Here is an 11,159-nt window from a genome sequence, read left to right on the forward strand (position 1 = left end):
CAGCCCTCCTGCCCTCTTGACGTGTTCTTTGCTATCTATCCTCCAAGTCTCTGCTGAAACATCACTTGCTCTAGGAACCTTCTCTGACCCCTAGATCAGGATAACTATCCCCTTTTTTTCCTAACTGTGGCAAAATATATAGAACATAAAGTTTATCACGTTAACCATTGTTAGGGTACAGTTCAGTGGCGTTAGGTACATCCACACTATTGTGCTACCATCCCCGCCATCCATCTCCAGAACTCTTCTATCTAGCAAAACTAAAACTGTACCCATGAAACAATAACAGGTACATCCGCCCCCTCTCCCCCAGCCCTGGCAACCCCCATTCTACTTTCTGTCTCTGTATTGGTCTACTCCAGGTAACTCATATAACTGGAATCATACAATATTTGTCCTTCTGTGACTGGTGTATTTCACTTAGCATAATGTCTTCAAAGTTCATCCATGTTATAGCATGTAGCATTTCCTTTCTTTTTAAGGTTCAATAATATTCCATGGTAGGTCTATGCCTATATATACATACATTCATCCATCAATGGACACTTGGGTTGCTTTCATCTTCTGGATATTATGAATAATGCTGCTGTGAATGTGGGTGTAGTTGCCTCTCTTATGTACCCTTGTCTACGAAACTTATTTATGTCCCCAGTACATCTGAGAGCTCAGGCACAGTACATATCCACAATCAGTGCCTTGCTGAAGGACTGAGTAATCCTTCACATTCTCTAAGAGTGGCACCCATCTAGAAATTAATTTGTACTTTAACAGATAACACAGGTCCTTGAGCCAAAACACAGACCTCCTGTAGGATTTAGGAGCCCCATATGGGCAGGAAGTCTCTGGAACTCCTCAAAACCTTTCATACAGGGAGCAAGCCCTGCAAGAGGGTAGACCCAGGTGGACCTGGGAACCTGCCCTGCCCCTAGCTCATCAATACCCCCATATGTCTCAACTTCTGTTCTTTTGCAAAACATTGAGGGATCAGACTACATGAAAACGAAGCATCTCTTTCCAAAGAAAGGCACCATAAACAAAATATAAGGAAGATTGGGACAAGTTAACTTGCAACCTCTAAAACTGACCAAGGGCAATATCTGGAATATAAAAGGAACTTCTGCAAATCCAAAAACTTTTCTAAATTAAGACTGGAAGTCCAATTTAAAAACAGGCAAAGAATATGAACAGGTAATTCACAAAAAGAGAAGCTCAAACTGCTAACAAGTACATAAGAGACATATTCAAACTTACTACTAATCAGAGAAATGCAAATTCAGACAATGAGATGACACTTTAAACTCATCAGAATGGCAAAAATTAGAAAGATGGATAATATTAAGTGTGGGTGATAATAGGAGGAGATAGAAACTCTTGTCCACTCTTGGTGGAAATGTGTCTTGGCTCAACTCTTCTGGTAAATATTATGGCAGAACACTGGCAATTAACATATTAACTCAAGGATCCCAGTCTTCCTATATAAGGCCCAGAGTTATTCTCACACAGGTTCCCAAGCGAGCATGGACAAGGATGTTCTTCATAACTTTATGTGTGGCTGTGGGGAGATACAGACAAGCCAGGGGTCTATGCCCAGCGAATGGGTACATAGAATGTGATAGATGCACAACTCATAAAGCAATACAGCAGTTAGAAACCAGGGACTGGAAATACACAAGGAGCAGGGCTAGATCTTTTAAATGCAAGGTTGAGTAAATAAAGTAAAAAACTGGATGAAATGTATAGTTCACTGTCATTTATATAAATTAAGAATACATATACACACAAAACAATCCTACTTTATAAGGATCCATGCATATTTCAAGACAAATATCAACTGTATCAGAGGAATACATTACTGCTGGAAGAAGGCAAGAATGCCTTGGGATTAGGGATAAAAGGAGGAAAAAATTTCAAATGAAACAAGAGAAGAGCCTTGCATAGACACATGATCATAAAGCGTTATGGTCTGAGGGCAGAATCAACTCAATGTTATGCACCTGGGCTCAAAAAAAAAAAAGAAAAGAACTGTGTCCTCCACATGACTCAGGGTAACTAACCTTGTAAGACTGCCCTCTTGCCATGTTTCTTAGAACAAAACGTCACAGTAGACCTGAGTTCCAGTGGTTCCTGAACATAGAGAATTTCATCTTGCTAGAGTTCAAAGGCCTCAGTGCTGGTCTTGTTCCCTAGGTGGATGTGTAGTCAGAGTGAAGCCTGAGCAGTCACCTCTCCCAGACTGAGCTCACAGTGACACTGCCCAGGGTAGGTGGTGGTGTTGGGAGGAAGTGGTGACAGATGTCTGATGGGCAGAAATGGGATTCGGGTGTGTCCTCCCTTTCAAGTTCTCAGGAGTAGCCATCAGGCCATAAAATGGATAAAATAGATCAGGGGTAAAAATGGATCAGGACCAGGATGCTCAGCAAGTCTAGCTGCCTTCACTCACTACCCTGCACCTTAAAGCATAGCCAGGCAAGGCTGCCTGCAGAAGTAGTGAGCTCCACGTCCCTGGAAAGCCAAGCCAGCCTGGCCACTGGGCAGGATCTCCCACTGGATGGGGCTTTGATGAGCAACCTACTCTAATATCTCTGGATCCTTTCCATTTTGTGGATTAGAGAGCTTTCAAGCCCAGCATTACATAGACATAGTGAGTAACATCATTTCCATTTTAAGATAAGGAAATGGAGGCCCAGGAAGATGAAATCTCTCCCTCATAGTCACATACATCGTAGTGATACAACCTAGGCTGGAAGACTAGTTTCCTGACTCTCAAGCCGAATTTCAAGACATGTATCAAATATATCAGAAAGTCTTTCTCCCAGCCATGGAGCTGCTACGGGTCAACCCTTCTGGGGCTACACAAATGACAAGAGCCAGGAGGGCAGGGCCGCACCAGTCCCTGGGAGGAGGGCGTGCCATTTTTGAGGTGACTGTTTTCATGCTAGGAACATTTTCACACAGAAGGAAAATAAATTGTTAAATTTTCACTATGTCCTCTGCACCAAGCAGTGTGTCAGAAGCCCAAACTTGCCCAACCTTCACCCAATCTCTCGGCCTTTCTCCATACCTGATCCCCACCCCTGAAATAATGATGGAGGAAACAAACAGAGTCAGTAGGTGGTCAGTGAGATCCAGGCTGGGGTGGAAAGCCAGGCAGTAACCCACAGACAAAGCTCCCGAGGCCCGAGTCGACAATACCACACTTGCCCATCCCAGAAAAGGCCATCAATCACTCCGCACAAAATGCCTGTGTATTCTCTGATAATACACTTGTATCTCAAATGGGCTGAATTTCAAAGTCTCCACTTTCTCCCTTTAAAGCTACAACCATCACACTCATTTACTTTGATTCAATAAATAGATGTAGCCACTTAATAATGGAGTTTTCTCTATTTCCTATTTGAAAACCTCCAAGATGGATACATCATTTTCTTTTTAGGTTTCTGGATTATAATTGTACTTAATTGAGTATAAATTAGACATTAGCAGGGAGGGAGGCTATTTGTGCCAGAATATGAGCTGTATTTTCTGCTCTAGACCATATGGGAGATTCTCAAATAAATTTCTAAGTTATCTTGGTGCTTTCAGTAATTTAACTATCCATACATTATTTCTAGCATCACAAGAGTTCTTTATAATGATGACCTTCAAGGATAGGACTGACATCCTCTTAGAGATCAATTCCATTTAAGATTTTCTGGCAATACAGAAACAAATAGGTAGAAAGGAAAAGGCAATTTCCAGTGGGTAGACTCCCCAAAAGAGGAGGGCCACAGAAGCGAACCCCTACACCATCTAGGACTTGGCTTTCTGTGGGCACAGCCACCCTGCTAGCTCCAGCATGGACATGCTGGGCTTGACGCAGGCTGCACTAGTGCTCCTGGCATATTTGTCTGAGAGGGTTCATGGTGATGGCCCCACAGGATCCCCAGTCTGTGCCTGAAGAATGATCCTTGACAGCAGGCAGTGGAGCCTGCATCGTGTCGGGATCCGTGCCAGTGTGGAGGCGAGGGCTGACGGGGGGACTTTCTATCTGTTGGAAATTCACAGTTCAAGCAACTTAGAAACTGTTCCAGGGAGAAGAGGAGAATGCTACAATAATGCAAAGCAGATTAAGTTGTTTCTGGTGCCTTCCCTCATTTCCCATTTCCCCAGAGTGCCCACTCAATTGGCTACATAATCCCACCACATCTCCCAGGGTCCTATTCCCAATTCATCAAAGCCAAAGCACCCCAACACATCCTGACTCATACTGTCTCACCCCATCCCACCATGATCTGTTCACCTCCACCATACCCCAGTTGTCCCAGTCCACCTGAACTCCACCATCCCATCCTACCTCCTCCCATCCCAATCCATTCTAACTCATTTCTTCCCTACCCACACAATCCTATCCCAGTCAATCCCCTAAACACTCTATCGTCCACCCTCTCAATTTCACCCCAAACCACCATATTTCACTCAATCCTCTTGCATTCTATTCTATCATCCATCCCAATACTTCCCATCCCAATGCATCCCAATCCACTCTTGATCCCACCCCAACTCACTCCTTCCTACTTGATCTCAGTCTATCTCAAATTACCCTATTTCTCCAATTGCACCCCATCATATTCCATTTACATTTCTTCCCCTCTCATTCCCTGCTTGGCTCAAGTTCACATTTGTCATTGTACACAGAGGCATGGCCATTCTTCATGTTACATGAAGCTACATGAGAAAGCCAGAGGGTCTCACCCTCCCCCAAAGATTTAAGAGCTAAGTGTGTATTTGAGTGGGAGAAGAGAAGATACAGAATCTCATCTTTAAAGACAGTCCAGTCCAGGGGGTTGAACTCTCAAGAGTCCATAAAGAAAATAAATATGAGTTTTCTTTGTTTCTCTTGACTTGTAAGAGCCAAGAAAAAGATCTAAGAACCACACCATCATTTTCAAGTTGAGAAACTTCCACATTGCACAGCCTACCCTATGCATTCTGGAGATCCAATGGAGAGCCAAGTTCTATTCAAAGCCAGTGCATCCTGAGACAGTGCCTCTGTGAGGCAGAGGACTCTAAAATAATCCACTTGTGAGTTCACCCAGATGTTCCTGTTGTCCTGGAAAACCTCTGCAGCAGGCAGAGAGGAGAGTTGGGAGGCCATATCCCAATGTCAGTGGCATTCTCCATCCCCAAGGGAAACTAGAGGGCCCTCCCTCTCTATACCCCTAGGAAGAGAAGTGGCCACATGGGTTGATGGGTTGGGTGAGTTGGCCATGTTCTAAGAGGTGTGCCTTCAGGGGGAGCAGCAAAATAGAAAGACTTTTGCTGAAGTATATAATGGTACCTTAGTGGCATCGTGTTACCCTGTTTCTCTTGTATTCTGAGAAGCTGGTGCAGAAAGCAGCAGTCGTAGCATCTAACATATACTGAATGCTGACGGCTCCAGCACTATGACAAATGCTTTCCATGAATTCAGAGGTTGAGCCCTGGAGTCAGGTAGCCCTGAGTTTCAGTCTTGCCTCCTTTACCTATCTGCTCAAAAACCTTGGCAAAATTGCTTAATTTCTGAACTCATTCTCTTCCCATACAATATTCTAGTGCCTGGATTGCTGTGAGAATTGAACATCAATGTCTGTAAGACATTAAACCAGCACTTAATAAAGATGAGCCATCATTATTAGTATGCAGAAGAGCCTGGGCTGCCTCTCACTTGGGGACACCCCTCCACCTCTTCCCACACCTCCAACCTGGTGCTTTGGGAATGTCCAAAAGGGCAGCCTGAGGGGAAAGGAGACTTGGCTTCCAGAGACCCTGTCTGTGATCCTCTCAACAGGTGTTTATTGAGTGTCTGGTAGGTGCTGTGATCTGAGCTACAATTCTGTCTTTAGGGAATAAACACAGACATCACCTCATCAAATAAGACATTCCAGTATGTCCTGATGAGTTTCACCACAGGAACCGAGGGAGTTGTGGGAGCCCACAGCACAGAGTTCAGTCAACCTGGGTGTCTGGGACTAGAAGGAAACCAAGGATGACTTTGTGGTTGCCCCTGACCCCAGGAGCGGTGGGGGAGGTGGACGAACTGTGGCTGCTTGAGTGGTTGGAAGTTTGAGCCTCAGGCCTCAAGAGCCAAAAGCAGCACAGTATTACGAAGGGGACAGCCCAGTGGCAAGGGCAAGCAGCAGGGAAGAAGGATTCTGGGGGCGCAGCACCAGCTGGCTCTCCTCAAAAGTTAGAGAATAGTGTGGTATGAGTAAGGGATTTGGAGTCAGGCAAACTAGGTTTAAACCCTGTCTTGGCCATTGATTTGTTATGTGGATAAGTTGTGTGTTCTCTCTGAACCTATTTCTTTGTGCATAAAACAGGGATATAACATTGCCAAACGCACCGGGATGCCATGAGGGTTAATATGTACAAGGGCTGGGGACAGTGCCAGCACATGGTGGGGACTCAGTAAACATCTGCTATTAGTGTTCCGTTGGGTACCCAGACGGCTTTCTGAGTACGGTGGGTGGGAGAGGAAATGGAGAGGGCACACAGACCTCCTGGCTGAGTCCTCGGTCCTCAGTGCACCTGTTTCTGCCCCACTTAATGGGCACATTTGATGAGGTGGGTATGTGCTGGGCCTGATTCCTCTAACCTCTGATTTCTATTCCTTCCCACATTGCAGGAATGACTTGTCCCTTTGCAGGTGGGGAACCCTGAGCCTTACAGAGGTCTGAAGGTCAACAAGGAATACCTGGCTCTGTTGAGCAACTGGATTCCCCTAATGCTGCTATCGTGACAGTGATGTGCAAATAGAAGTAGATCAGACACGAGTCAACGTGATGCTGCCCACGCCACTTGCTGGACTCTTCTGGACAAACCCAAACCTTGCATTGTCCCATCTGGTTCTCCAGTGCCGTTGCACATGATTCTAGTCTCACCTTCAACAAAGCCACACACTCACCAGCCCAAGATATGGTCAACACGGGGTGCTCTAGTCAACTTACTTTTTTTTAAACCATAAACCCACAGCTCAACTGCAAATGGAAAATTCGAATCCATACATTGTTGACTAAACAATTAAATGCCCTTCCTTTGGGAAGTGGAGGAAACTGTAAATTAAGGGCTCATGTTGCCAATCTGTGACACTTAGTTCTGGGGGAAAAGCAACTGGGACCAGGTGTCTTTGTTATCTCAGGATTCCTTGACCCCTAAAACTCTTGATTTAGCCTTATCAGTCCTTAGAAAACTGTCCAAGGAGAAAAAAAAATTAAAAATCATCCTCTGATTTAGCAACCATCTACCAGGCACCATTTCTAATGCCAGGTCCTGAGCTGGGTGCCAGGGATAGGAAGAGAAGTAAAGCACTATCCCTGCCTTCAGAAAGCTCACTGTTCAACACATGAGGCAGAGAAATAAATACTTTGAATACAATTCAATTAGTATTGTCATCAAACGCTGGGTATGGTCAGGGCTCCAGACAACAAGAGGCCTCTGAAAATAAGCACTTAGGAAGCAAGCAAAGCAGGGACAATTTAAAATAATTTGTTATTTGGTTTTTTTAAAGCAAAGAAGTGGGTTTGGTTTTTTTAAAGCAACAAAGTGGTTGACATGGGGAAAATCAGAACTTTCTTGGAATTCCTTATAGTTGAATACTGGTTTTACTCTGAATTACTTATTAGGGGATGAGAGACATTATGCCTTTTCAGTGCTCAGGGCCTCTGAATCCGGACAAAAGTAGCTAGATTCCAGAACAACTGAGGGTGTGAAACTGACAGCCTGATGGCCTCCTGATAAGGAAGGAGTTGAGGATGATGCTAAGGTCTCTAGGCTGGGTAACTGGGAGGCTGCACGTACCACCAGCCTGCACAGGGAATCCTGAGGGAAAGCACAGGAATAGAGAGCACTGCAGGGGATAAGTGTTGCCATGAAAGACTGAGAAGGAACAGCCAAGAGATAATAGAACACAGCAAAACATAGTGTCCCGGAAGCCCAAAGAGGAGAAACTTTAGCAAGAGTATTCCAAAGTGTTCAAAGTCATAAGCAGTAAAGGAAGATCAACAGAGTAAGTATAATGGATTTGTCAGTTAGGGTGGTCATTGGTGATCCTTCCTGGAGAGTTCCAGTCCTGGGGACAGAGTGCAGCGAATGAATGGTGGCAGAAAAAACTGAAGGCTCCTATGAAGGGAGCTGACTTGTAAAAGAAAAAGAGAGAAGGGACGGTAGCCAAAAGGTCAACTGGTCCAAGAAATCTGGTTAGCTTGTATTATGTTGAAGATTAAGCTGTTTATAGGCCAAGGGAAACATAAAAGACAGTGATTGATCCATAGTAAAGAGAGGAGGTAACAGATGGGAGGCTGGGGGGGTGGAGGGGAGTGTGAGGCAGGGCACACTTCAAAGGCAAAGGTAGCTGACCAGGCTTCCTCCCTTTCCAATCCTTATATTCATTTTATCCAGCCATTACCGGGCCAAGAAAGGAGACTTTCAGTCCTGAGCATCTTTTAAAGCCAACCGTGTGAAGATAACTGAAAATGTATGTGCTTCCCCCTCTAATGCGCCAAATCTGCGATCATCTGTCACCAAGTCCATTTCCAAATCTCCGCTGCTTGCAAGGCCAAACAGCACATCCAAACGTGGGAAAGGCTTATAAAGAAATGCACTGGTCGCTCTGGAAGCCAGAGCGGCCCTGCCAGAGAGCAGTACCCCTCTGCCAGATCTTGTGCCACCACCACCCCAACTTCTCTCCTGACTGAAGAGCAGAAGGCCAGTGGCTCTCTGCAAGGCAGGATTCCAGCCCCGCTAAGCGGCAGCAAGCTCCGGTGAGTGGGCCTTTTTCCTTCCCCAGCGGCATGACAAGCCCAGGGGGCGGGGACAAATCTGGCCAAAAAAACAGTTGGGAAATCTCCCCAGACCACAACAGGGGCCACACCTGAGCAAACGTCCAAAGGCCCGACAGCTGGTTACAGAGGTTCCTCCACCTCCCATGTGGCAAGTCTGGGCGACCAGCGGCGTCGTTGAACAGCGCAGCCACCCAGTGGGTGTGGGAGTGCTCGAGGCCGGAGCTCCAGGGCGCGCGCACCGCGGGCGCCCCTCTCTGGGTGTCGGTGGCTATGACTCTCAGGAAGACCTGAGGAAGTCCGGGCAAGAAGGGATTGGAGAGCTGGGGCTGGCTCGGTTCGCCCTCCCTAACGTTCCCGACTAAGGAGCTGGCGACACGGTCTGCGGGAACAGGCTCACAGGATGCTGGATCCCAGAGCGGGCCAGAGAGCGCGCCAGCGAAGAGGCGCACTTACCAAGAAGGAAGCCCTGGGATGCTGGAGAAGCCGAAACCAAGCCTTTAGAGGCTCAATCGGTGGTTTAGGAAAAAAAGAAAGCAACACGGCTGCAGGCCTGAGGTGTACTCAGTCCAGGCCTGGATAGAGGGTGTTTCAGGTTTTCTCCCCCAGTGGGTGTCAGCCTCCAGGCTAACTGAAAATGCGGCCCCAGGCATCGCCCGTGCGACCCGTCTCCACCTCGGCACACGGAACTTCCTAGGCTGTGGCTAGAGCTGAGCCTCAGAGGGGTGGATAAAGTGGGAGGGCACGAGTCGAGTGCTCCCCGTCGGGGACTAGGTTCTCTCGAAGGTCCGCGAGCCTTCCTCAGTCTGTAAACTGCAACCAGACACCCGCGAAGTTCGGGACCCGCCGAACCCTCCCCGTCTGTCCCTCTCCCCGACTCAGACGCCGATAGCAGATCCCGCCGTCCGCGCCGCCGCTGCCGCAGCCCCGGCGCTCGGCTGCAGCAGGGCGCGGGAAAGGGCACTTTGGCGCGGAGTGGGAACCGAGGGGAATGTGGCGGCGCGGAGCCTGGCGACGACACTCCCTTCACCGCCCCCGGACCCAACCCCCGCCCCCGCCCCCGCCCCCGCCTTCCAGTCTCTCAGCATCCTCTAGCCCCCACACCCGAGCCTTCCTGCAAAGCGAGCGCGGGACCCCCGCCCTGGGCGCGCGCCCACCTGACCCGCCTCCTAGCCCAGAGAGCAGAAGGAGGCGGACACTTGGGGAGGGGTGGCGGCCGCAGTCTCCGGGCGGCTCCGGCGGGGGCGCGGGCTTCAGTCGCGAGGAAATGGGCGGGGGCAGGGAAGGGCAGACCTTGCAGACGCGGAAGTGGGGAGGGGGCGCGCCATTTCTCCCCAGCGCCCCGGACGGGTGTGCCAACCAGAACAGGGGGCGGGGGAAGCTCCAGGAAAGTTTATCGGGGAAAAGCCTGGTACCTTGGGGGCTGAGAGGCTGGAAAGACTGAAGCCACGGTCCGGGAGCCCCGAAACCCCGGGCGGGGATGCCTGTATCCCAAACCCCCATACCCGCTGGATCCGGCCAAGTTGCGGCTGAGGTTGGGGGTATTAGGGGATGGAGGTGAGGGCACGGTTGAGGTGGGGGGAGGATGGGGGGCAGGCTGAGGCGAGCACGAGCAGGAGGGTGGGCGACTGGGAGGGTGGAAGGTTAAGGGGGAGGACGGGGGAAGGGACAGGGACCGGGTCGGGGATGGATGGGCTCGGGTGGGGCGCGGCCGGACTTACCCGCGGCGGCCGAGGCGCTGAGCAGCCCCCAGCCCAGCAGCCACAGCAGCGGCGGCGGCGGCGGGCGGCCCCAGCGGCTCCCAGTGCCCGGCACGAGCGCCGAATTCCCGGCTTCACCGCGAGCCCTCCTCGCGGGGCAGCCGCAGCGCCCCTGCTCCTGTGCCCGCGAGCGCGGCATGGCGCGGCCGGCAGCGCCGAGGGAGAGGCTCCGCTCGCCGCCGAGGAGAAAGGAGGTCAGGAGAGCTCTGGAGCTTTTTTCTGCTCGGAAAAAAAATCCCGGTACGCGGGAGCCCGAGCTTCTGCGGCTGGAATGAACCAAGTGTCCGCCCGGCCGGGGAGAGGCGCGCTGCGCTCTCGGAAATGACTCGCTCCAATCCCGCTTCGCGGGGTTCGCGCCGGGGGGTGGGGAGGGGGGTGAATTATCCCCGGATTAATCACTCCGGAGCAGCTTCTCCGCCGCTCCAAATGCTGCGGGTGGAGGCGCAGCAAAGGAAAAAATATTGGGGTGTGGGGGTTCCTCTTCAGCGCCACCTCCACCTCCAGATAAACCACAAATTAAAGCTAAAGGGTTGTTTATTCTTGTTTGTTTTACAATTGACCAGTTTCTTTTAAGTTCAGTCCTCTCGTTTCCATTTATAAGATC

General features: G+C 49.5%; 1 protein-coding gene across 4 annotated transcripts in view; it reads right to left on the reverse strand.

The window, feature by feature from the left end:
• The window catches only part of CSMD2 (CUB and Sushi multiple domains 2), a 598,906-nt gene extending 588,067 nt beyond the window's left edge, over positions 1–10,839 (reverse strand). For all 4 annotated transcript variants that reach the window (XM_057499978.1, XM_057499977.1, XM_036885219.2 and 1 more), the window contains exon 1: positions 10,517–10,839. In XM_057499978.1, the coding sequence (XP_057355961.1) occupies positions 10,517–10,694 (178 nt within the window). In that variant the 5' untranslated portion in view covers positions 10,695–10,839. The remainder of the gene's footprint in view (positions 1–10,516) is intronic.
• Positions 10,840–11,159: the final 320 nt, after the last annotated feature.

This window comes from Manis pentadactyla, chromosome 4 (assembly GCF_030020395.1).
Source record: "Manis pentadactyla isolate mManPen7 chromosome 4, mManPen7.hap1, whole genome shotgun sequence".
In the NCBI taxonomy this organism is placed as follows: Eukaryota; Metazoa; Chordata; class Mammalia; order Pholidota; family Manidae; genus Manis; species Manis pentadactyla.